The sequence below is a fragment of the Plasmodium yoelii genome (assembly GCF_900002385.2).
Source record: "Plasmodium yoelii strain 17X genome assembly, chromosome: 4".
Taxonomy (NCBI): Eukaryota; Apicomplexa; class Aconoidasida; order Haemosporida; family Plasmodiidae; genus Plasmodium; species Plasmodium yoelii.
In genome coordinates, this window is record NC_036176.2 from 564,739 (window position 1) to 592,193 (window position 27,455).

A 27,455-nucleotide genomic window follows, 5' to 3' on the forward strand; every position below is an offset into this window, starting at 1 on the left:
GTGATTTTTTTGATTTTTTTTTATATTTTTCGATATTTTTCGATATTTTTTTAATTTATAATAATTTTAAGCGCATTACTATGATAAATTTTTATAATTTAAAAATAAAAATTGCTAGAAAAAAAAAGCAAGAAATAAAATTTTTTTTTTTTTTTTATTTAAATATATTCTCGTTATATCTATATAATTAAAAGGGGAATAAATTAATAGTAAGAAATCGAAAAAATATAATTGAAAAAATGTAATTAAAAAAATATAACTTAGTCGTAGAAAATAAATTGCAAAACTGCAATGACGATAATTATTAGTTTGTAAAAAGAATGTACTTTTTTTTTTTTTTTTTTTTTTTTTTTTTTAAATGTGCTATAAAATAATAAGGGTAATTATAAAAAAATGTTATATTATGTATATATCGTGTAAATAATTTTCATGTTATATCTAATTTTCAAATATTCCAAAAATGAAATTCAATATTTAAGCTCGTTTAGTTTTATAGTTCTATTAAATATTTTATAAATTAAAATAAGAGAATATATATTATATTTCTGAATTTTCTCAAACAAGTATATTCAAATTTGTATTCTTCTATATACAAAAATAATAAAAGAACATTACAATAATTAAGTGTACATAAAAAAAAAGCAAGTTAGTTAAATATCATCAGATTTATGAGACATGTATATTATGTATGTACATATATTTTTTCCCCCTTTTAATTCGAAATTCGTTTTCTTAAAATATATACTTGCTTTTTTTTTAATAAGATAAACATAGAAAAGGTAAATCAAATATGTATAAATATAATATATATATATAATACAATTTAGTGGGAAGGTGAACAAAATAACTAACACACATTTCGGTATATATAAAAATTTTAAAAGAAAAAAAAACAAATATTTCCTAGCAAATATAAATGTATTAAAAATGTGTCAAGTTTTTTTTTTTTTTTTTTTTTTTTTTTTTTTTTTTTTTTATATTATCCTTTTACTTACTATCTATTAATAAGGTATTAAATTTGTAAAACCGCATGAAAAAAAAATACATATATATTATAAGCTTTTTGTTTGTATTATTATTTCTTTCCTATTTTGGGGTTAAAAAAAAAAACGTGTAGAATTTTTAATTCATATTCAATGCACACATTTAATTACACGCATGTTGGAAGTTTTACATTTTTATTTTATTCGTAGTAAGTGGCACACAATTATGTTCTTACGTGTTTGTGTTTCGCGCTGTTGTTGGCGTCGAGAATGTAAATAAAATAACGACAAAAAGAGATAAAAAAAAAGAGAAAAAAAGCAAAAAAAGGCAAAAAAAAGCAAAAAAGGGTTAGTGAGTTACTGTTCTATTTAACACTCTTCAAAAGCGCGAGAACGCCACTTTCAATTTGAGAGATATAGACCAGAGATAAGGAATAAGGAGAAAAAAAAAAAATAAATAAATAAACAAAAAATAAAAAAAAATAAAAAAAAATAACAATAAAATAACAATAAAATAACAATAAAAATAGTGTAGCATAATAAAAAATACGAAAAAATTTAATTTCTACATTTTTAAAGAACAAAAAAATTCTCCATTTTATTTTTATTCATATTGTTATTTTTATATATTTCCACCTCTTCTTATGGGTATAAAAGTTATATTTAAAATTTAAAATTTTATTAATTTTTTTTTTTTTTTTTTTTTTATAACTCTTGTCATTTTGTATTATCAGTACACATAAATTAACGTTAGTTATATTCATATTATATATGTTTATAAAAAAATAATGTAATAAATAAATCAACAATAATAATAATAATAAATTCATATATATATACAACATTGTGTATATATGTGTTTGAACGTTAAGGATAATGAAATTTGTTTATTTTATTATCCTGCAACTTTTATTAGGATTGTTCGTTAAAGGGAAATTGTGTTTGTATTTATTTAAAAAATTGATAGATTTTGATATAGAATATATTAACACTTATAAAAATAAAATACGAGAAGAATATGTCGCAAATTCTGATACAATAATTTATGAATTTATAAATAAAAATGTATATTTAAAAAACAATTATGTTGAAATAAATGTAAAAGGTGCAATAAAAAATATCAGCACAACACTCGTTGACAAAATTATCTTTCTATTACCATATCATGAAGCTTTTCAGGTTTGCGCAAAACTTTGAAATGTTTGTGAAGCTTTGAAATGTTTGTAAAGCTTTGAAATGTTTATTAACATTTTATCGAAAAAAATAAAATAACAATCATGTGCATTTTTTTTATAACACAACCCATTCATTTATTTTTATTTAGGGCGCTAATCTCCAAATAAAAGACGAAAAAAACAGCGAATTGAATTATAAAGTTTTAAGAAATGTAATTGATATAGACAAAATAAATATCGACAAATTTAATAATGATTATGATATAGAATTATTTAATGTGAAAATATTTGAAATATATTTAAATAAAAAATTAAAAAAAAATGAAAAAATATTAATAAATTTATCTTATATTTTAGGGCAACCTTATTTTCCTTTTCCAATTGATATTAATTTAAATGAAAAACAAAATGTTCTATTTTATATATCTTCAAAAATTTTATTACCATATAATGTAGAAAATGAAGAAAAAATAATTATACATATGTGTGAAGATTGTATACTTAAAGAGTTTGATGATGTAAATTATATGAACTGGTTTGAAAAAATCGACACAAATAAATATGTACATACGAAAAATAATGATATAAGAAATTCAGAAAAGTTTAATAAGTTAAATAATGATAATCGTTTTTCATTGGGAAATAAAGTTTTATTTTATTTTACTTCGGATTATAATTTGGGATATTTTGAAAAAGTTGTAAAAGATATAAAGATATCTCAACTAGGTTATATATATGAACAGGAAGAATATATTTTAAAAAATAATTCGGCAAAAATAAATAAATTTGATAGATATTTGCTAAGTGATTATGAAAATAAATATACTTCAGAAGAGGATAGAGAAAAAAACGGACAAAAAAAACAAACAAAACTAACAAAACAAGCAAAACTAACAAAACATAATAATAAAAACCATTCCAGTATTATATATTCTATGCAATCTAAAATAAATTACAACATTTTTGAATATAACTATTTTGATGAGTTAGGAAAAATATATCTAATTAGAGCAGGCGAATTTTATGATACACACAAAAAAAAAAATATTATAAAATTTGATCTAAAACCAAGATATCCAATTTTAGGGGGATGGAAAACACAATTTTGTAATTCATACTACCATTCATCCAATTTGTTTAAAATTAAAAATAAAAAAAATTATTATGCTTATCAAGTTGATATTTCACCATCAATAAAATCTTTTTATATTAAAGAAATGCACATAAATATTTATCTACCCCCTTATTCTAATAACATATCCATAAATAATAATAATTTAAAGGAAATGTCTGTTAAAAATGGAAAAGCTAAAGATTGGCTAGATCTTATTTCCCATAGGGATACAATCCAAATACAAATTCAAAAAATATTTCCACAACATGAGGAAAACAATTATAAAAATTTTATAGTTATGTATGAATTAAAATTTTTCAACATTTTTCTTAAGCCTTTAATTATTATATTGATAACCTTTATTGTTATTCTATTCTTTTACTTTATTAATGGCTTATCCTTTAGGTAACTAGCCAAAAATACAAAAATACAAAAAAAAAAAATATTAAAATGGCTATAAAAATGAACACATCATAATAATTCGTATATTTCATGCACAAGCAATACATAACTGTTGATTTTTTTTTTTTTTTTCCAGCTTTAATGTAGATAAGGATAATTTAAAGAAAGAAACACAAGAACGTATCATTTTTGCAGAAAAATGCAAAGAATTGTACGAGAATTTGTCTCATATATCAGGTGAATATGTGAAAATATATTTGTTATACTTTTATACATGTATTTATATTTTTTTCATATATATATTATATAATTTAATAAAACTTTTTGGGATATACTTTGAAAACAGATAATTTAATTAAATCTTTGAGTAATGTAAATCCACAAGAAAGGATTAAAATGAAAGATAAATTTTTAAAGGAAGAAGAAAAGTGGACACACGATTTTATATATTTCACCAAAGAGTTTTCTAGGAACTTTGAAAATACTGCAAGAAAAGGAATGCTAAAAAATTACATAAATAAATGTTTTAATTACCATTCAGTTGTTAAACAATTTTTTGAAGCCCAATTACATAACAATTTGGTAAGTACATAAAAGTTAAATAAAAAAGAGAGGATATACATATTAATTCGTATACAGACATGTACATATATATATATATGTATAGGGATATGTAGTTTTCCTCTCTTAATATTTCTGATAATTTTATCCAAAATATAATAATAAAAACATAATTTACAAACATATATTACTATGTCGTAATTATTTTTTTTTATTTTATTATTTTTTTGGGATACATTCTTCAGAACATAAATTTAAATGAATTAGCGGAAGTTGAAAAGGAACTAGTTATTTTGCTAAAATATAATTAGGGATTAAATATGCAATTTTTTTAATATTTTTATTAAACTATATGTATAAATATGTGTTTTTTATGTAATTTGTACTTGCACACAAGTATGTATTATATATATGTATATATATATGCATATGTGTATATACATATCCATTTTCGTTTATTCTCTTTTGGTCTTATAAAATTATCCCTTAAAAACGTGCAATACTCTTTAGATATTTGTTTTATATGGTATTATATGTAATTATCATTCTTTTATAATGGTTCAATATTCTATCATTATATTTGATTATAATATCTAGACAATTTTATTTATTATATTTTTATATATTGTTGTTTTATTAGTAAATATTTTACACCCTGATTAACTTTGTCAACAATGGGATATGTATATGCACATGTACTTATACTTAATTAGTTATTCTTAATATTGAATTTTCATTTGAAAAATAATATTTTATAAAAATAGCATACTAAAAATATAGCATGCGTATGAACATGCAATAACATATATGTATTTGCACACATATTATAATTTTTTTTTTCGATAAAAAAATAATTTGTGCATAAATAAAACTAGCTATTTGGCTAGCCATAACAACATTGTCTATATATAACCAAAAAAGGAGAGTAAAAATGCCAAATTTTCGCATTAAGTCTTATCTGTTTTTATATTTATCCTTTTTATTATTTTTTGAGATAATCACAATATTCCATGTTTCATCGATAAGAATATCCACTGTTTTAAAAAATGACAATAAAAAAAAAAATTTTAACACTCCATTGGTGGAAGAAAATAAAAAATACCTTTTCAATGAAATAAAATTAAATAATAGATTTAAAAATGATATAAAAGGATATATTCAAAATATCAACAATTTCCATTCAATAATAGAAAGTAAAATACCAAATTCGTTATTATATGTTCACGAAGACTTAATTAATTTTCACAATAGTCAATTTATTGGTGATATCGAAATTGGTAATCCTCCTCAAAGTTTTAAGGTTGTCTTTGATACGGGATCCAGTAACTTTGCAATTCCCTCAACAAAATGTGTTAAGTGAGTTTTAGATTAAAAAAAAAAAAAAGAAAAAAACAAACGAAAAAAAGATAAATAATGAAAAAAAAAAATGCCCCCAAACTATTGTATCTTATCCATATGTTATTACTATTAGTTCTACATATTCGCTAACTTACATTTTTCTAATATTATTTTATTTTATTAAATTATATTTTTATTTTAAACATTTAGAGGAGGATGTACTTTACACAATAAATTCGATATCAAGAAATCACGGACTTTTATGAGCAGCTTGAAAAGTAATAAGATAGGAAATGAAGATAAAAAAATATACACTTTTGTGGCTATACATATATGAATATAATAATTTTTTTTAAAAAAATAAATATAAGAGAGAATCTTCAAAATATAGCTAGTATATGTAGCTATTTTTAAATGTCTTTTGTCAATTTGTTTCTTATTAGATAAAAAGGAGTCCATCTATACATATATTCAAGTAATCTCCTTCTGTTAATAAATTAATATTTTTAGAATATATATTAATTTATTTACCTTAACAATTGTCTAAATTTGTTTATGATTTGTTTATATCTAATTCATTTTTATTGCCTTACGACAAACTATAGTACGGAACAGGAAAAAGCAGTAAGAAAAAAAAAAAATTTGAAATTATTTAATAATTGCTAACAATAGTTAAGAAGTAGCATCTTCATAATTTATCACATTATTACATTATCACATTATTACATTGTTATATTGTTATTTTTTTAAGTTCTCGAGCATGGATATGATGATGTGTACATGAAGGGATTGTATAAGCTTAAACAAAATAACTAATATAATTCCAAATTTTTATATATTAAAATAAATTTATTCATAAAAAATGTTATTCCCAATAATACTACTATTTGTCTTGTTTTAGAAAAATTAGTAAACAATGTATAGGGTTAATAATCGAAGGTTAATTTTAAATACTATAATATTAATATGTAATTTGATATTACAACTATATAGCATGAATAGGATAAAAAAATAAAAACATATATATATTATTTTTTTATAGAATCTATGCACCCCTTCTCGGACTTACCGTTTGACGGAATTGTTGGATTAGGATTTTCTGATCGTTAGTCTTAATACATTTTTTATTTGTTTCCTTTATTATAGTATTAATTTTTATGTTAATTTTTATGTTAATTTTTATATTAATTTTTATATTTTTTTAAATCACTACGAATGTTTTAAAAGCGGATAATAGTTTCCAAACTAAATATTCTAAGTCCTTAATCGAAACAATTAAAGAGCAGGCAAGAAAACAATAAAATAAAAGTACCAATTAAAAACGACATCTTTTGTTTTGTTTATATATTTTTTAATTTTATTTATTTGTTTACCATTTTACCCTTAATTTCTTTAGAATCTTCTACAACAAAATATATTTTCATTTTATGTGCCAAAGGAGTTGGAAAAGTACACAAATAAATCTCCCCCATTCATATACCCATATAATATTATAAATATTTTTATTATTACAATTTTTGCTTTATTTATTTTATACATTTTTAATGGCATTCCTTCTCATTAGATCAGGGGCAATTACATTTGGAAGGGCTAATAGCAAATATGCGATAGAAGGAGAAAAAATCGAATGGTTTCCCGTTATTTCAATGTGTAATAAAAAAATAAAATCGTCGCCGTATTATCCATTTGATCGTAAAGTGAAAAATTATCCTGTCCACGCTTTAACATATATATATATATATATATATTTTTTTTTTTTTTTAAAAGACTTTTGGGAAATAAATTTATTAGGGATATTGCTTCCAGACAAAAATTTCGAAATATGTTCAAATAAAAAATGCAGAGCAGCAATTGATACCGGTTCCAGTTTGGTAACAATACATTTTCGCACACTTTCTATTCATTTAAAAAAATGTTTACAATTGCATAAATTCACAAATGCTAATTTTATTTTTATGAACAGTTAATAAATAAGCATACATATGTGCATATATTTATATGTTTTTTTTTTTTTTTTTTTTTTTTTTTGATTTTAGCTAACTGGGCCATCAAGCCTTATGCAGCCATTAATAGAAAACATAAATTTAGAAAAGGATTGTTCTAATATAAGTAGTTTACCAATTATTTCATTTGTTTTAAAAAATGTCGAAGGGAAAACAGTCATACTAGATTTTACCCCAGATGATTATATTTTGCAAGAAAATAGTGAAGTAATGCACACAGAAAAAAAAATGATTGAATATTACTAGCTTATTTGTCAATTAATTAAAAAATAAAAAATAATAAAATAAAATAAAATAAAATGAAATAAAATAAAATGAAATAAAATAAAATAAAATAAAAACATTGAAATCTATTTCAATAGTTATATTATTTGTTCTACTATTTTTTTTTTATTTAAAATACATTTATTTTTATATATTACACATTTTGTCATTTCCACTTATTTTCAGGAGGATAATTCTTCTCAGTGTAAAATTTTATTTCATTATTTTTTTAGTGATTAATAAAAATATTATTTATACGATCTTTTACTATGTCTATTTTTTTTAGGTGTAATTGGACTGATGTCCCTTGACATTCCACCACCCCGAGGCCCTATTTTCATTTTTGGTAAGTCATAAAATATTTTTAAATATTTTTATATTTTATATTTTTTTTAGACACATTATACTGATTTAATAAATCTGAGCATTGTAATTTTTTTCAAAAAAAATAAAATTATAATATTTAATAGGCAATGTTTTCATTAGAAAATATTACACAATATTTGACAATGACCATAAGCTTGTTGGAGTAGTTAAAAGCAATCACAATTTTTAAAGAAATGGGTATTATGGAAAATACTACAATTATAGAAAAAAGAGAAAATAAAAATTGGAAAGGTGTGACTTTTTCCAGTTTAATAATAATTGTTATGAATTTTAATAATAGCAATTGATATTTGTTTTGTGTGTTTTATTAATATGTATTATTATTTTTTTTATTTATTTTATATAGCTTTTTATAAATGTACTTATTCCATTTATTGTAGCAAATTTTTTGTGACTAATTATTGTTCCTGTTATTTAATAACCACACTATTATCATATATGCATAAATTTGTTATCCCTCTTTTTTTTTAATATAAAATTATTAAGTAAAAACTTAAAATGGATAATTATATTTTGACCTTTACACGATTTAATTTGTTAATTTTTTTTTTTTATAATAAAGTGAAAATAACTAATAAATATTTTAAACAAAAGAAGGAAATGAATGAATGAATGAATGAATGAATGAATGTTTTTTTTGTCGTTTCTTAATACATATGCTCTAATGGATGGAATGAAGATCATATAAATATAAGTATATATTATTTAATTTTTTTTTTTTAATTCATACAAATAAAATTTGTACAAATTTGACAAAAGAAAAAAATACACAAAAAACAAATAAATGTGTATTACATCCATTTTTCTTTAAGCATATTAAATTGAGTATTATTTTCCTATTTTAATTTTATGAAAATTTCAAAAGTGTATAATTGTAGCAATATACATATTACTTTTGGAAAAATGAAATACAATTATGATATGATATTCCATCTTGCGTTATTTTAAGAAAGTAATAAAATGTCATAAGATTATGCCATTTTTTGAAATAGCTGTTAATATAAATATTTTTTTATAAATCGTGTAAAAATATAATAAAAATAGTTACAAGGCGAAAAGTTTATTCGCGTGGATAAAGATATAAACAAATAAATATACATATACTTATGTGTGAACTTTAATGAGTACGATAATTTTTTTAAAGAAATGAAAAGTATTAAAATATTGAACAGGTATGTTACAAAAAATAAAGTATATTATGTACATAAAAATAATTATCCTTGTGTGTATTTATCGATGAAAAGTTATTTGTGCATATATACGTCCTTCTCTATTCTACTCATTCTTCTTTATATACGTCCTTTATTTTACTCGTTTTTCTTTATATACGTCCTCTATTTTACTCGTTTTTCTTTATATACTTTCCCCTTTTTAAATGCTCACAGAGAACGCCACAATTTCAGTACCTTGATTTCTCTTAAAAAAAAATGGCAAAATCTTAGCGCGTATATAACAAAGGATAGTGATATGTCCCATTGGAGGGAGTTAAATGGCAAAATGTCTGAGATAGAAAGTTTAGTACATAGTCATGAGAATTCACAAATTAAAAAAATAGACTGGAATAAATGGAATGAAAAAATAAGCAATAAGGAATTGCTTTTATGGTATATAAAAAAAAAAATGAACCAAATAATTATTGCATGTACATGTGTGTGCGTCATTTTCTGTATTATAAATTCTGACTTGTACATAATATTTTTTTCTCCTTTTTGACAAAATGCAGTATGAAAAACTTTTACGATAATCAAATGAGCGCATTGGAAGCTATGGAAGAAGGAGAGAAAAAAGAATCGGGATCAAAAAAAAGTGAAGAAGATAAATTGTTTGAAGAAGCATTAAATAATTGTAAAAAAGCAGAAGAAACATCAGCTAAACTTTTAATAGATGGTGCCAAAACATTATGGATAAGTTTTCATAATCCTTCTGTAAATAATTTAGATAATAATGAATGGATAGAAAGTGATAAATATTGGCAAGCTTTTGTTGAAAAACATGCTACATATAATTTGAATAATAAAAGTTTAGAGCCTGAAGATGAAGAGAACAAAAATATTGAAAAAAATGAATGGCATAAAAAAACGACAAAATTTAATGAAAGAAGTGATACCCCTATTTTATATGATTATATGGTTAATTTACCATCTTGGGAATATTATGATATTAATAGAAGAGTTTTTCTTGAAAATTTGTTATATTTTTTATTGCGAACCGGTTTAAGTTACAAATTTTTTCCTGAACTGTTCAGGTGGAAATGGAAAACTCATATAGAAGATTTAAGATTCCAATTTTTAGATATAGCACAAAAACGAAGAAAAAATTATCAATTATCTACAGCTAAAAGAGAGGTACCATTAGAATTACAACCATCAGATTATGAACATAAAGGAGAAGAATATCATTTAAAATTATTGAACCATTTTAAAGATTATCAAAATTTAGTATTATCACGATTAATGACTAATTATATATTTTTATGTGACCCATTTATTCCTATTCAATCAAAAGAAGGTTTAAATAATATTTTAAAAATACATAATGGTGGAAAATTATATAAACTCAATAATGATAATGTAAATTGTTTATTTTATTTACCCAAAGATTGTGATGAAAATAGTACAAAAATTATGTACAAGCCATTGGATGCATTAACAAATTTTTATTCATATTTACAAAATAAAAATATAAAATTAAATGATACTTACTATAAACTATTACACATATTTACACAAATATTACAAGAAAGAGGTACATATTGGTTAAATCTACCAAATGAAAATATTCCTGATTCATTTTTAAGGAGATATAATAAAGATGATCCATTGTATCCAGTATATGATGAATATGTTTCAAAATTAAAGGATGAATTTTTAAATAAAATAGAAATTCCTTTTAATAATTATACTCAAGAAATTGAAATTATTGAAGAAAAATATAAAAATGAATGCGAATTTTTTGATAAATTTGTGCAAACTTTTTTACCAGATGACATTTCTTTGACATATGAAGATGATACCCCTGATTTATCAAAATTAAATGAAAGTCAAATTAAAAAATTATTAGACGAAAAAAAAATAAAAATATTTGACGAACAAACTAATCAACTACTCAATGACCCCCTTACTATTATGGAATATATAAAAAATCAAGAAATTGAAAAACAACAAATTAAAGAGTTTGTTAAATCTCTTTCATCTTAACCCGTGTATTTTTTTTTTTTTTTTTTTTCATGGAAGATAGGATATGCTATTGCTCATTTGTTTTATTATGGGTCTGTTTTTTGAAGTGCTGTATTTGTTTGCATATCTGTAATATTGCCCCATTTATTGCAGTAAAAAGGGCCAAATAAAAATCAGTGTACATTATATATATATATATATATATACATGTATGTATTGTACCCAATATAATAACTTTCTGATCTTCAAAAATGTTGAAACAAAATAAGTTTTATTCTATCCACGTGAACAAGTGTACATACGCACACCCTGTGGAGTGATGCTTTTTTAGTAATAATAAAAAAAAAAATTTTTAGTTCGTTATTTATATAGTACATAAAACAAACAAAAAAATGCACACACATTAAGTAAAATGTAAAACTGTGCCGAATGAATTAAAAATATATTAATTAAAAGAAATAATAAAATTGATAAAATAATTGCTTATTTCTCTCAGCAATGTAACACAAAAAAATGAACAATGCAGGTAAAATATAAGGGTCAAAATAAAACAATTAAAAATTATGACATTATGACATTATGAACATTGTGAACGTTATGAACATTGGTTGGGAAAACAGTAATGAGCTAGCCAAAAGGCACGGAATAAAATGCACACATTCCGTAATTATGACAAAAAAAAAAAAAAAACTTAGCTAGCTCCCTATTTTTTTGCTATTTAATATTATTTCCTAATTTCACCAATTTGTGTTTACTTAATTGATTTAAACTTTTCAATCTGATATTGATGAAAATCGTTGCTTAGCAATAAAAAATCAACGACAAATGGGCCAATAGCTACCTCAGATTGAATGGTAATATTTTTTTTTTTCGGAATAAATGGATAAATTCTTTTTTGTATTGCTGACTTGTTAATGTCATAATAATTTTTTTGGCTAATATAATGATAAGCCCTTGTTAAAAGGGCATTCAAACATATAATGAATTTGAATGAAAAATTGTAAAAATCATATATAGATTGTAATACAAATAATGAGACATGAATTTGATGAGCAAATGATCTACTACTTGCTTTTCTTTTATTTAATAAAAACAAAATTGAGCTTATTAATTTGATATCAAAATACATATAAAACATTGAAGAGTAGCATATGGATACTAATGCTAAATCTGTAAATGTGTGTAACTTTTTGGAAATATTTAATTTTAAATTATTATATATTTCTATAGGAATATCAATGTTTAATTTAATTATAGAGACATAAAATAATGTTAAATTTCGTGAGTCTAAATAACTTATTATATGTTTTTTTTTTTTAATTATATTTAAAATAAAATATTCATCTCGTATTAATAATTTCCCGTATGCATGTAATAACATTGCTACATTTCCATTTTCTAGCATATGTTCTTTTTTTATAATTCCTTTTTTAATTATATCAAATATTTTATATTCTCTTATATTCCAGTTTGCACACGCATTTGCTATTATAGCCAATTCTGGTGGTTCAAATAAATTATAATATTTTTTCATATAAGAGAGTAAATAAGAAACCATTGTCTTGTTATTTATGTTACATTTTGAATAAGCATTTGTAATCATAACAATTTCGATAGGCTTAAAATTATAAAATTTATGAAATATATATTCTAACGATTTATTAAACAAATCAAAATCTTTTATATTTAATTTGGAATATGCACTTAATATATTTGCTAATTCTTGTTCATTAAATTTATCAATATTTTTTTTTATTTTATTAATTAATATATTGTATATTTTAGTATCATTTGGATTTAATTTTGAATAAGCATTGCATATATTACTAATTGATTGATAGCTTAATTCATTGATTTTATTATAAATTATTTTTTCAAAATATTTAAATAAATTATAATCAATATAATTTAACTTAGAATAAGAATTTACTATTTGTGATATATCAAAACTATGCATATCTTCTACTTTATAATTTTGGATATAAATTGCGGATGACTTCATAAATGTTTTATTTAAAAAATGAACTCTACCAAATGAATTTAAAATTAAAGCTAGCCATCTTATACAAAAAGTTTTATATATATTTTTTATTTTTAATATATCTATTAATTTTATGCTTAATATTTTCCAAAAATTCGGGTTTTTATAATTATATATTGCTAACTGGTTGCATATTAAAGAGAGTGACATAAAATATTCTTTACAATTTATATAATTATGTTTTACATTTAAACTTTTTATAACTTGTATACTTGAATAATTTAAAATAATATTTAGTTCATCCATTTTACTTTGTATGTTTAATTTGTTCATATCTGTACATTGTCTTTTTTTTAAATCCACATTTTGATCTAATTGAGTTAGCAAAACCTCTTCACATTTTTCCACATTTTTCGCATTTTCCACACTTTCCACATTTTTCGCATTTTTCGCATTTTCCACACTTTCCACATTTTCCACACTTTCCATGTTTAAAATATTTCCTATTTTGTCATTTCTATTGTTAGATAGATTTATAAACGTGTGTGAATTATAATTGTCACATGTTTTAGTACATTTCTCTAAAAGTGTATTTTCATTTTCAATTTGATGATAATTATTAATATCTCTTTCACTAAAATTATTTTTTTTTTTTTTATAAATTTGTTCATATAAATTATCCTTAAATTTACTGTGCTTCAAATTTGAGTCAAGCTTATTATTTATATTTATTTTTTTTAGCGATTTTTCTACATTTATTATTCTTAAATATATATGTTTTAACATTTTTTTTATTTTATATATCACTAAAATGTTTTATAAGAAATTGAAAAAAAAAAAAAAAAAAAAAAATAGTATCCTTATTTTGTAAATTGCCTTTCCATGGTCACAAAAATTTGAAAGTTTATCATTATGTGATAAATGCCACCAAAAATGGAAATAAAAGGAGGAGGAAATAAAGAGAGGAAATAAGAGGAAGAAATAAAAGAGAAGAAATAAAAGGAGTAAAAAATAAAAGGAGTAAAAAATAAAGGGGTAAAAAATAAAAGGGAGGTGACAAAAATAAATCTGCATACATAGAACGTGCAAATGTAGATTATATAACGAATAAAATATTTTCCTCACTAAAATAAAAAATATATTTTAGGAATTATTTTATATTCCTTGGACAAAACAAATAGCTAACCAGTTGTATTTGACATTATATATTTTTACATGTGTATATTTATTGATGAATGGGTTTGTTCCTTTTTAAGGAACTCTATGGTCAATTAAGAATAACAAATTGGGCCCTTTACTCGTAAATATATATATATACATTAATTTTTTATTGCTTTATTTTGTATATTTTTTATATCTTATATTTTGTATATTTTTTACATTTTTTATATCTTACATTTTTTATATTTTTTATGTATTTTTTTTTTTTTTTCCGACCGCTATATCATATACTAACCCGTTTTTCTCATCGAATTTTAAACATTTTTCACTTTCATATTTTGATAAAAAAAAAAAAAAAAAAAAAAATTTGTGTGTAATCCAAAACTCTGGGTTTATAAAGATGGGTAATAAATTAGAAAAATATTATATAACTAAAATGGAAATAAAAAAAAAAAAATAATAATTTTTTAACATGATAATTTTGAAAGTTGTACCCTTTACAATTTATTCCGTTATTTTATATTCATTTGTTTATATGGATGTATAGAGGAAGGAATACAACTATACATTGATATTTATTTTTCTTTATTTAAGGTAAATCATTTTATAATCGAAGCACAAGACTATGGTGGGGGCACTATCATTTAAGGATAGGTAGTAGATTACAAGTAAGATTAAATAAGGGAATTAAATTTTCTAATTTTCAACATATAGGTAGATTTATTGAATTTGCAAGGTATAAAAAATTAAAAAAAAAAATAATGTATACATTAGTATATTGCACATATATATTTATTGCTACTAAGAATAATATAAGGAAACATTATAGACAATTTTTTTATATATACTGAAATTTCTCATGTATTATATGATATATTTAACTTTTTTTTTTTTTTTTTTTTAAGAAATTCAAGATCGTTACGGGCTGCAACACTAAGTAAATGTCTACGACGAAATTTTTGGGGAACAAATTTTTACTACACAGGAAAACCCAAAACCGATCAAAATACTCAACAGGTTTCAAATAATTCACAAGATGAAGGTAAACAATGTGATTGCGTTTGAATTAGGCCATTATTTTTCACTTGATTTTTCACTTCACTTTTCACTTCATTTTTAGGGGGATACATATATGCTGTTGAGAAGGGGAAAATAACACCATCGGATATTGAATTAAAAAAATTGGAGAAAGTTTTAGGGGTCCCTTTAAAAAGAGAAAAGCAGAAAAGTCTGCTTAGAAGGCTATAGCCTTTTTTACTATTATCGTTTTAGCTTATCGTTTTAATTTTTGTTACTTCGTTATTTTCATTTCGTTATTTTTGTTGTTTCATTTTTCCATTTACCACTTCCGTTCTAAACACAACTCTTATAAGACTCGCATATTGCTCTATTTTTTGTCGAATTAAAAAAAAAAAAAAAAAAAAAAAAAAAAATTATATACAATATAGCAATATATGCAAATGCTTAATAAGAATAAATATCTGTAGTTATGATAATCAATAGTTAAAATTTATTGCATTCATAAATAAAAAAAAATAAAGTATAAATAAAATAAAATAAAGCATAAATAAGAATATAAACAAAATAAAGTATAATAAAAACACTGAACGAACAAAAGTAAGGAAGGTAAAGAATGTGAAGCGAAGCATGCTAAAAGGGTTTCCATAATAAATATAATATTCCGATAAAAATAAACCTTAAAACATTTTCAAAAAAAAACATATTAATTAATAATAGCACATATATATACCATCGAATAAATAATTAAAAAAATATAAATTTTCCAAAATATGAAAATATATCGAGTTTAATTCATAAAAATTGGTGTGTATAAGAACGACAGAATAGCAATAGCACATAATTACATATGTTTGTACACATAATTTCTATGCCCATTTTTTATGCCCATTTTCTGTGCCCATTTTGATGCCCATTTTGTTTAGCTATAATGCGTAAATAATTCTGAACGGGGGAGATTGAGGAAGAAAGGAAAATGATCTAGGAAAGTACATACAATAATAGTAAATAAATGCAAACTATATAGATTTAAAAATATATATATGAACAATTTGAAATAAAAAAAAATGGATAATAATGTAGAAAGAAGAGAAGGGGAAGATGGAGATGATTCAAATGATGTGTTTTTATATAATAACGAAACACATCATGGTTCTGAATTTTGTAATATTTTATGCATATTTATATTTTTTATGGCATTATTTATTATTATGATTGCAATTGTTGATAATAAGGCCCCAAATAATAATGACAGAAATTATAATTCAGAAAATGAAAATATTTCAAATAACTTAACAAATGATGATGTTATTAATAACTTTTTAGAAAATGCTGTGATACAAAGTTTTGATTTTAAAGGTAATTATAAAATTAAAAAAAAAAATAAAATAAAACATGAACAGGACAGGATTTTTAGTCCCAAAAATGAGCAAGGTGGGAACATTTTTGAAGGAAAAATAGTTACTTTAAAATTAGCTCTTCAAAATATTACAAAATCTTTTTTGTTTCTTCACTTTTATCCAACTAATGTTAATATTAAAGAAATAAAAAATGAAAAAAATAATCCAGAGATTAGAAACGAGTGGAATAACAAGGTAGGATCAAATTATTATTTAATTTATGAACAAAGAAATAAAAAAGATGATAAAAAATTTGAATATATTGGGATGACAGGGATAAATATAAATACAAGTCAAAATTATATATTTAATGGAAATGGATACAATATATCTACATTTTGTAATGATGTGTTAAAAGAAAATTGTATATGTAATTATACTGCACATATAAAACTGAACACAAAAATAAACCAATTAACATCTATTCGAGAGATAGAAGAAACATATTTTTACTCTCTAAAGAAATATATAATAGATGAGCAAAATTATTTTAATAATACCATCAATGAAAAGTATCGAAAGTATTATAAACAAACTATGGAAGCTGTTTCGTCACATTTGCCGGGCGGCGATATTGAAAAGGGTGCCAATAATATTGGCATAAACAATATTGGCAGTGGTAGTGGCAGTGGCAGTGGCATAGACAATAATGGTAGTAGTGGCAGTGACGGTGGGGGGGGGCATTACCAGGGGGTGCTGATGTCAAACGATTGCGATTTTGAAGTGAGTTTAGAAGGATATGATGAAGATAATGTATATTTTTCCAAAAAAGTTCGAAATTTTATTTTGATGTATAACTTAAAATCTTTAATTGAGCTTGGGTTATTTTATAAACAAATAAAAAATAGTGAGAATGTAAGAAATGCATCAAAAATATCAATTATAACAATATGCTTAAATTCATATATAGAAATTTTTGAAGCATTAATTCTTTTATATCAAGTTTTATTTTCAAAATTATTATTAACATCTTATATGGCTATGATAATGTTCAAATTTGTATTATATACACTTATGGAAATACGATATATTTTATTAATTTGGAAAGCTAATAATAGTAACAATTCAGGAAATAATAATTGGGAATACATGCAAAAACAATTAAGCATTTTATATAAATATTATTATGGTTTTGTTTTATTACTAATTGCAATATTTTATTATATTTTTCCATATTTTCCTTATTTAATATTATTTATATATCTATGTTGGGTTCCACAAATATGTTTAGATATATGGAAAGGACAGCATAAATCAATAAGTTTAAGTTTTGTTTTTTTATTATCAGCATGTCGATTGTTTTTACCAATATATATTTTTATGTATCCCTATAATATATTTCAGTTAGATATATTTTCAAAAGTTGGTGAGTTATCAAATATCACTTTTAGTTTTATTATTATTTTTTGTATATTATTACAGCTTATATTTATGTACATTCAACGAATATATGGGCCTCGATATTTATTTAATATAAATTTACTTCCCCATGTTCACAATTATTATCAAAATTTAGATCCGAATTTTGAAGCAGGAATACAAGAGTGTGTTATTTGTATGTATAACATTATATTAAATAATAAAAAATATTGCATCACTCCATGTTATCATATTTTTCATGAAAAATGTTTACAACAGTGGATGACTATTAAGATGGAGTGCCCAACATGTCGTGGTTCGCTTCCTAACTTTCCTTAATTTGTTTGCACTAGAAATGTTAATATAATTAACTTTTGTTTTCCGTATTTGCACACGCGCGCGCACACACATGTATGTATGCCGTTTTATCGTTTTAAATTTTACTTATTTGTTTTTATAAAATCGAAAAAAAAAACGCAAACAAATTTGGTGCGATATTTTTCTAACAAATTTGGTGCTATATTTTTCTAACCAATTAGGGTGCGATATATTTGATTTGCATCGTTAGAGTATATTTTCATAATCTCTGGTTTTAATTCGGGGGTTAGGAAACAATAAGAAAGAAAAATAGAGATATTTTTATTTATTTTTTTTTCGACATTATCCATTTTGGTAACTATATAAGGAATATTTTTTTTTATAATTTGGATGATATCTTCATATTTATTAGACATATTTGTAATAAAAAAATATTTTAGTAATTGTATAAAAAAAATAATAGTACTATTAAAAACAATGGGAATGTCATTTTCCACATCATTTCCACAATTTTCGGAATATATATAATTAATATATTTTAAAATGGTATAAAAATAAGTATATATTATATTATTACTTTTATTTTTTGTTAATAAACAAATATTTATAAAATTAGTATATTTTGATAAATTGCTTACAAAATTTATACAAGTTTTTTCTATATATGTTTTATTTTTAAATAAAGAATATATTCTATTTATAAAAGTAGACAATGTATTATCATCAAGTTTTATTGCTATTTCATGTTCTTTCAATATTTTATTTTTTAATAATTTTCCTTTTAGTTGATAGTTTTCATTTTCTAATATATTTATTTGATCGTTAGTAGAAACCCCTTCTATTATAATATGACCAAAATAGGAATATAAATAAAATCTAGACAAAAGTAAAAAAGCTGTATCTCTAATATCTTTATCATTTGAGTTAACTAAAATAATAATTTTTTTGAAACAATTTTGGCTAATTTTTTTTTTTAAAATGTGTGTATTTTGGCTAGTTTTATTTTTAGGAATATGTGTATTTTGGCTAGTTGTCGAAATAGCAAATTCGTCATTCCATCCGACTGTTAAATTTAGTAGAATAGTTAATAGACTTTTAAGAATATCTATATTTTCTACAATTGAAATAAAATATAATATATCATCTAAAATTGTATTAATAAAAAATGATCGAATTTTTTTATTTTTTAATATACTAATAAAGAAAGATAAATAATATATATTAACAGTTTGTTCAGAAAAATAAAATAATTCGATAATATAAATAGCTATATTTAATATATAATTAAAAAAGTTATTTTCTATAATATTTAATACATTAGGAATGAGTGTTAAATTTGATAAGATACCAAATAAGTTTATAATTTCATATTTCTCTTTATACATATTTATTATATGTTTTTCGTGATTTTTTTCGTGATTTTTTTCGCTATTTTTTTCGCTATTTTTTTCGCTATTTTTAAAGACGTTACAATTTGGAGGGTTAATAATATATTCCTCGTTAATGTCAAATTTGAATATTTTCCCTGACTCAATCATTTTATTTCTTACACATTCATATTTTTTAATTCGTTTTTCATCATACATTTCTAATTCTTTTTGTATATAGTTATTTATAAGAATTAAAAAATTTTTTAATACAATATTATTAATTTGTAAAATATGTTGATCAATATATTTCCTTGCATTATCATTTCTTGAAATCGAGTGTAAAAAATATGTACATTTTAGTTTATTAAATTTATTTCTTATAAAATAAAATGTTAAAATAGGTTTTATACATTCAATACAAAAATCAGAATAATAATAATTATTATTTAATACAATCATTACTATATCAATTAATTTTATACAACATTTTATTAAATTTTTAGACATATCTTTTATTGTTTTATTATCATTTTTATCTACATTAGTAGTTTTAGATTCTTTTTTTTTATATAATATTGTCATATGTTGGGATAAAATATTTATTCCAAATTTATTATTTATATAAATCATTATTTTATTAAATATTTTAGAGAGGTATAGCAAAAAGGTAGTTCCTCTAGAGGCATTTATATTTTGGTCATTTCCATCATTTTTATTTTGATTTTCATCATTTCCATTTCCATCATTTTTGCACACATGTGAACAAAATTTCAACCTCTCAAGCTCATTTTTTTTTACGATTTGTTTAAGATTCTTTAATTCCTTCAAAAATAATTCATCGTTTGTTATTATGTCTAGATTTTCGATTCTTAAAAATATATTCTCAACATGATCTATGTTTATGTTATTATATTTTGCTTGATCAAGAATTATAAGTTTACATTTATTTATTAATTCCATTATTTCGATGTCAGAATTATGAAATGTGATTGCTAAATCAAAATTTTTTAACGCTTTGTCGAATATTAATAATTTATAAAATGAGAACCCTTTTCTAAAATATGCTTTAAATAAAATATCTTTATTTATAGAAAAGCTTGAATTAAAAACATTATAATAATCAATAACATGATTACAATTTTCTATTGCTTTTTCATATTGATATGTTTTAATATAACATAAAGATAAATTATTATAAACCTCTAAATAATCTTTAGATATATTTATTACATGATTATAACAATCAATAGCTTGTGAATATTTTTTTTCTTTAAAATATTTATTTCCATTTAATTTTATACGATTAGCTATTTGTTTATTTTTTTTTCTTTTTTTAATATCTTCATCTATTTTTTTTTCTAAAATTTGAAAATTAGAATCATGTTTTGGTAAACATAATATTTTTTCATCTTCATCAAATGTGTCACTACTTGGTTCATAATAATTCCATTTTTCATAATTTGTAGTTTTTTTATTATTTTGATTTTTACATGAATTTAAATATTTATTCCATATTTCCCTTCTTTCATTTCTTTTATTTTTTAAATGTTTATAATTTTCAACTTTATCAAATAATTCTTTTTTCCTTTCCTCTTTACTTATAACACTTTTGTTACATCTTTTACAAAAATCTAATTTATAATTATATTCGACTAAACATGATTTACAAAAATATAGATAATCATCTTTATCACCTCCTCCTTTTTTTCCCATGATAAAATTTTCTTTTTCTTTTTCTTTTTTTTCTTCTATTTTTATTTCTTTAGCTCTTTTTTCAAGTTTTATTATATTTTCTTCCTTTTCAATTTCTTCTATGCTTATTTTCCCATCTAATAAATTTTTTATTTTTGTGGTAACTGTATCAACATTGTCTAAAAAGCTGTTTATTTCATCTTCCTTGGGAATGTGATAATTTAAGTAATCGCTTTTCATTTTATTTAATTTGGAATAAAACGATGTATATAATATATGCAAAGACGAAGTTATGCTCTTTTTCTTTATCTGTATCAATATTACAAATGTAAGCTTGTATTCAATTATGTAGAGAGAAATAAAATTAAGACTCCTTTGTATAGCTATATAGTTAGCATTTATACAAAATTATTAGAAATATATTTTATTTTTAATATTATCGAAAGTGGAATTTATCTTTTACCTTGTGAAAAAAAAAATAAAATAATTAGTGTAGTGAATGATAGAGGTAGAGATATTTTCATTTCACAATATTTAAATATAAGTGTTAAAACATTTTTTATATTGTACATTAAAAAATAGAGTATAATATTTTTTTATTATAATGTGTAGAAAATATTTTTCTTGTATTCGTCTTTTCCATTTCGTACAAAAAAGTACACAAGCGGTATTTGCAAAATTTGGGGGAATACATCCCCCTTTTGCCAACCACTATTTATTCGATCGCCTTTTCGTTTGTTTATTCATTCGCCATTCTAAATTTTTATTTTACTTTATTGTGTTTTATTTTGTTTTATTTTGCTTTATTTTGCTTTATTTTGTTTTATTTTGATTTATTTTGTTTTATCTTGTTTTATTAAAATATCTTCTTTTTCAACAAGTCCAGGGATATTTTAGTGACGAGTTCCCGTGCACTCATTCTTTTGCCATCGGGGACGTTCGAGTAAAAAAAAAATAAAAAAAAAAAAAATGAAAAAAAAAAATAAAAATATAATAAAAATAAAATAAAAATAAAATAAAAATAAAGAAAAAATAAAATAAGCAAAAAAATAAAGAAGAAAAAAAGAAAAAATACAGGCATTATCAAAAGCAAACAGCTATAAGGGGAAAGCAGTTTTAAATTTCACAAACTGAAAGCTAAATAACACACATATCCCCATATAAAAAATAAATAAAAAAATAAATAAAAAAATAAATAAATAAAGTTAACAGCTTATACACAAAATGGCAAACGAGCTAGCCGAAAGTATAAAACTTTTGAAAGAGCTAATATGTAACTATCACAATATAAGCGAAGAAGAATTGAATAAAAAGGCAAATGATGATATAATCACATTACTCAAATATACAGAAGATATAGAACCAAGAGGAGGAAACATATTAAAATATAAAGAACTATTAAAAAAATTAAAACATGTGTTAATACATTTGCCATCCACAGACCCATTAGTTCCTATATGCAAAAAAAATATAAATGAATTGTATTTAGCACGAGAAATATTAGAAAAAGGAGTAATAATATCAATAATGGATAATGATATAAAATCTTTTACTATATATATGGCTCAATTATTTATTTATTATTTTGATTTTAAGAATATATTACAAAAAAGTGCTAAACAAAATGCTATTTTAGGAGTATATTTATTACATCTATTATCTTCAAATTCGATTGGAGATTTTCATATGTTATTAGAAATTATATCAATAGAAGATCAAAATGATCCATATATAAAATATGTATTGGAATTAGAACAACATATTATGGATGGTTATTTTCATTATATTTTAAAAAAAAAAGATGATATACCATTATATTTATATTCAATATTTATGGATAGATTATATAACACTATAAAATATAAATTAGCTGATTGTATTTTCTCTTCTTCAAATTCGATTAGTTTATTATATACATGTGAATTACTGAAATTAAAAGATGAAAATGAACTTTACCAATTTATTACAGAATATAATGAAATAAAAACTGCACATGGAGAAGATAATCTTATATGGGAAATAAAAGATAATAAAATATATTTTAAAAATCAAATTGAATCTACTCAGGAACTTCCTTCTATAGAAATATTAAATAATATTATTGGATATGCCACAGAATTGGAAAAAATCGTTTAAATTTTTATTTTTCATGTTTATATATGGATCTGCATATATGCATGTGCAATAGTGCGATTCAAATTTACACATATAATGCACATTTCCGTTTTATCTCCATTAAATCTTTTCCTTTTTCACATATTGTACATTCATGCTTATGCTTTATCCCACTATTCATTTCGTCGTTTCATATCACAACGACTCTGCTAAAATTGTTACTAAAAAACTTTTACAAATATATACACCTTAAAAAAATATAATAAAGCCGATACACAATTGTGAACGTAATAAAACCGCTAAACAATTGTGAACGTAATAAAACCGCTAAACAATTGTGAGCATTTAATAATAACAAATTGTATGGAAATTAATAAAATTAAAGAGAAATAACATAAATTTTTATTCAATACAATAGTATGAATTCTAATAGTTGGTATAATAAAATAACATGCATATATACATGTACACATATACCTGTATATGTATACATTTGAATGTATATGCATTTACTGATTTATTTAAAATAGATTTAATAAAATAAAAAGAATAGACATTAAAAAAAAAAAAAAAAAAAAATGTGTTAACATTCAAAAATAAAAAAGAGAAAAAATATATATAAATAAAATGTAAAAAAAAATCAAAATAATGCAAAGATAGTCCTAAATGCAAATTGGGCTTTGGAATAATAGATCGATTTTTTTGCAAATTTTATGTGGAAATATATTTTCTATATGTATAAAAAAAAAAAAATCAAATAAAGCAAAGAAAATAAACAGCAAAAATGTAAAAATATATATAGCACGTTAAATAATAACAAATCCACAAACACAAGAATTATATACACAATTTTAAGTACCTAACACGTACATATATATAATAGCTATATCCTTGTGTATATTTTTAATTTTGAATTGTTAACGTGCATTTAATACATACATACACACACACACACACACACACACGTTAATGTTAAACAATTGAAATAAAGATTAAAATTTTGTAAATTAAATAATATCGATATTGCTATTTTATTATTATATATAAAAAGATTGTGCCAAATTATTAATGGTATACCACAGTTTTATTCTGAACAATTCATTTTTATAAATATATTATACATGTATATATATATAGAATATTACAATTGAAATATATTTAAATTGTTTTATTTAATTCTTAAACATTTTTAACACAATTAAAATTTTTCTATATTTTAACAAAATTATTTTAGTTATCTTTCAATAGTAAAACAAGAGTTAACATTTGATATACCATCTTCCATATTTATTTCTTTACTCCCATTTAAATGTTTATTATTTAATTCTGGAGAATTTAATTCTTGACAATTTTCATAATTTTTTTTTGGTAACACTTTTTTCCTGCACAAGTCAGACATTTCTTTTATTTCCTCCACGGAAAAATTGAACAGTTCAGGTAATTTTTCAACATATTTTGGCAACCTTGAAAAAAAAAATCAAAAAAAAAATACAAAATCAACAAATAAAAATACAAAACGAGTACAGACGCTTTCATAAAAGCAAAATATTACTTAACATTTGGATCCCTTATTTCGTCAAAAAACGGATCTGCTAATGCCTTAAAAAAATATATCAAAATCGAGTGTGTAAAATGAAAAGGGCAAAATGGATCATCATGTTTTATTCATATATATAAATTTGCCCATTTTGTGTTGGCTCACTATTTTTGTTTTTACCTCTAACGCATTTAACCTTTTTAAAGGCTCGTATTTCAAAAATTGAGACACAAAATTTATAGCATCGATGGGGGTCCCTTTAGGAAATACCTACAAATTTATGATGGGAGAAAAATATAAGAATATATGATATATTAAAATTTATAAAATTGGAAAATACTAAATTGTGTGTATATATAGTTTTATTAAAAGTATAACTTTTTTTAAATCCTTAGGTTTAACATTTGGAAATTTGACATCTGCATAATTCGGGTTCATCACTTTCATTTGATCTTCAGTTGGTGTACCTTCATAATAAAATAATGAAAATAATATTATTACATTAGTGTAGATACAAATATGTTTATGTATTCAAAATTAAAACTCTTTAGAATTGTATAATAATACCTAAAATTTGTATAATTCGAACCAATTGGTCGACACTAGATTGTCCTGAAAATATTGGATACCCTAGAACCATTTCTGCTATTATGCAACCTTTAAAAATGGAAAACAAATAATACATAAATAATATGAATACAAGTATGTTATGTAAGGGTATAGACATAATAATCGAATATAATTAATATAGATATATACAATTTTGTTGTTTTTTTTTGTTTTTTTTTGTTTTTTTTTGCTTTTTTTTGTTTTTTTTTGCTTTTTTTTGCTTTTTTTTGCTTTTTTTTTTGTTTTTTTTTCTACTACCTAATGACCATAAATCTATATGTGTAGTATAATTTGTTGAGCCAAGCATTAATTCGGGTGCTCTATAAAATCGAGAACAAATATAGGAAACACTCCTTTGTCCAGATATTAAACTTTTTGCGCTACCAAAATCGCAAAGTTTTAGTGTATGTGTTTTTGGATCAATTAATAAATTTTGAGGTTTTAAATCCCTATGACAAATTAATTTCGAATGTAAATATCCTAATGCTCTACATAATTGATAAGAATATAATTTTACTAAAAAAATTGGTAAAAATTGATTATTCCTCAAATAATATTTCATATATTTATGTACAGTTTGTGGTATATATTCCATTACTACATTTAAAAATACATTTTTTTCATTTTTTTTTATAGCTTCTGTATAATAATAATCTTTTAGATATATGATATTTAAATGATTTAAATTTTTCATTATCATTAATTCACGATTTTTATATTGAGGATCTTGTAACACTTTTTTTATTGCAACTTTTTCAGAAGTCTCTATACATGTTGCTTCATAAACAACACCAAAACTACCATTCCCAATAATATTTCCTAATTTATAAGTTTTATTTGAAGATTTGCTAATTTCATTTTCTCCAATTTGCTGATCTTCCTCAATACAAACATTATTTACTTCGATTGAAGTGTAATTATTATCATCATCTCTTTTATTATCTATACCATTATTAGTTTGTTCATTTTCTTGACATGCATTGTTATCATCATCTTTAACGAGGGAAAACAAAGGGGGAAAATGTAAAATTGGGAATAAGCAAATAAATGATACGAATATATTTTATAAACAACATTTTATAGAGAAGAAATAACATCACAATATAAGCAACTCAAATAATAAAGAATGCAAATGGGATGAATATGTATATATTATTCCATTCACATATATTTAAACAAAATGTGTGTGTATATTTAAACTCATGAAAATAAAAGCAATGTAATAAATAATTTTTTTTTTTTTTTTTATTTATATCAATTTAAAGATATTATTTATATATAAAACAACAGAACAAACATGTTTTCACTTATAATAATATTATATAAAGTTTATTCACAAAAATACATATGTCTAAGCATGCAATTTTGTTCTCATATTTTTCTTCACATTTTACCTGTATGCCAATCTTTCATATTTTGTTATCAATTCTTTATTAATTTTTGTTTTTTTTTTCTGAAAATTGTTATAAAATTTTATAAAAATTCGACAAAAT

At 22.0% G+C, this 27,455-nt stretch overlaps 9 protein-coding genes across 9 annotated transcripts; 6 read left to right on the top strand and 3 right to left on the bottom strand.

Moving 5' to 3' along the window:
* Positions 1-1,859: 1,859 nt before the first annotated feature.
* Positions 1,860-4,546, top strand: PY17X_0412100 (dolichyl-diphosphooligosaccharide--protein glycosyltransferase subunit OST1, putative; the record flags this gene model as incomplete). Its single annotated transcript, XM_022955086.1, has 5 exons — positions 1,860-2,162; positions 2,308-3,677; positions 3,811-3,911; positions 4,021-4,256; positions 4,481-4,546. 5 exons carry the CDS (start codon positions 1,860-1,862, stop codon positions 4,544-4,546), a joined length of 2,076 nt encoding a protein of 691 aa, XP_022811563.1.
* Positions 4,547-5,166: 620 nt separating this feature from the next.
* PY17X_0412200 (plasmepsin VI, putative) lies at positions 5,167-8,396 on the top strand (the record flags this gene model as incomplete). The annotated part of the gene is made up of 15 exons (XM_022955088.1): positions 5,167-5,591; positions 5,784-5,851; positions 6,017-6,048; positions 6,179-6,197; positions 6,325-6,364; positions 6,475-6,512; positions 6,616-6,678; positions 6,801-6,859; positions 6,970-7,022; positions 7,138-7,223; positions 7,341-7,444; positions 7,610-7,783; positions 8,027-8,045; positions 8,127-8,186; positions 8,311-8,396. 15 exons carry the CDS (start codon positions 5,167-5,169, stop codon positions 8,394-8,396), a joined length of 1,326 nt encoding a protein of 441 aa, XP_022811564.1.
* A 977-nt stretch (positions 8,397-9,373) lies between these two features.
* On the top strand, positions 9,374-11,424 carry PY17X_0412300 (ATP synthase F0 subunit d-like protein, putative; the record flags this gene model as incomplete). The annotated part of the gene is made up of 3 exons (XM_724418.1): positions 9,374-9,399; positions 9,613-9,831; positions 9,951-11,424. 3 exons carry the CDS (start codon positions 9,374-9,376, stop codon positions 11,422-11,424), a joined length of 1,719 nt encoding a protein of 572 aa, XP_729511.1.
* A 730-nt stretch (positions 11,425-12,154) lies between these two features.
* Positions 12,155-14,170, bottom strand: PY17X_0412400 (heptatricopeptide repeat-containing protein, putative; the record flags this gene model as incomplete). The annotated part of the gene is made up of 1 exon (XM_724417.2): positions 12,155-14,170. One exon carries the CDS (start codon positions 14,168-14,170, stop codon positions 12,155-12,157), a length of 2,016 nt encoding a protein of 671 aa, XP_729510.2.
* Positions 14,171-14,945: 775 nt separating this feature from the next.
* Positions 14,946-15,793, top strand: PY17X_0412500 (conserved protein, unknown function; the record flags this gene model as incomplete). Its single annotated transcript, XM_022955089.1, has 4 exons — positions 14,946-14,949; positions 15,140-15,281; positions 15,451-15,587; positions 15,666-15,793. The coding sequence occupies 4 exons, from the start codon at positions 14,946-14,948 to the stop codon at positions 15,791-15,793; spliced, it is 411 nt and encodes a 136-aa protein (XP_022811565.1).
* Positions 15,794-16,629: 836 nt separating this feature from the next.
* PY17X_0412600 (E3 ubiquitin-protein ligase, putative) lies at positions 16,630-18,660 on the top strand (the record flags this gene model as incomplete). Its single annotated transcript, XM_724415.1, has 1 exon — positions 16,630-18,660. One exon carries the CDS (start codon positions 16,630-16,632, stop codon positions 18,658-18,660), a length of 2,031 nt encoding a protein of 676 aa, XP_729508.1.
* A 188-nt stretch (positions 18,661-18,848) lies between these two features.
* On the bottom strand, positions 18,849-21,941 carry PY17X_0412700 (tetratricopeptide repeat protein, putative; the record flags this gene model as incomplete). Its single annotated transcript, XM_022955090.1, has 1 exon — positions 18,849-21,941. One exon carries the CDS (start codon positions 21,939-21,941, stop codon positions 18,849-18,851), a length of 3,093 nt encoding a protein of 1,030 aa, XP_022811566.1.
* A 984-nt stretch (positions 21,942-22,925) lies between these two features.
* On the top strand, positions 22,926-23,837 carry PY17X_0412800 (26S proteasome regulatory subunit RPN12, putative; the record flags this gene model as incomplete). Its single annotated transcript, XM_724424.2, has 1 exon — positions 22,926-23,837. The coding sequence occupies one exon, from the start codon at positions 22,926-22,928 to the stop codon at positions 23,835-23,837; it is 912 nt and encodes a 303-aa protein (XP_729517.2).
* A 1,213-nt stretch (positions 23,838-25,050) lies between these two features.
* Positions 25,051-27,375, bottom strand: PY17X_0412900 (uncharacterized protein; the record flags this gene model as incomplete). Its single annotated transcript, XM_724425.1, has 7 exons — positions 25,051-25,279; positions 25,369-25,415; positions 25,534-25,623; positions 25,732-25,820; positions 25,921-26,010; positions 26,221-26,955; positions 27,357-27,375. 7 exons carry the CDS (start codon positions 27,373-27,375, stop codon positions 25,051-25,053), a joined length of 1,299 nt encoding a protein of 432 aa, XP_729518.1.
* Positions 27,376-27,455: the final 80 nt, after the last annotated feature.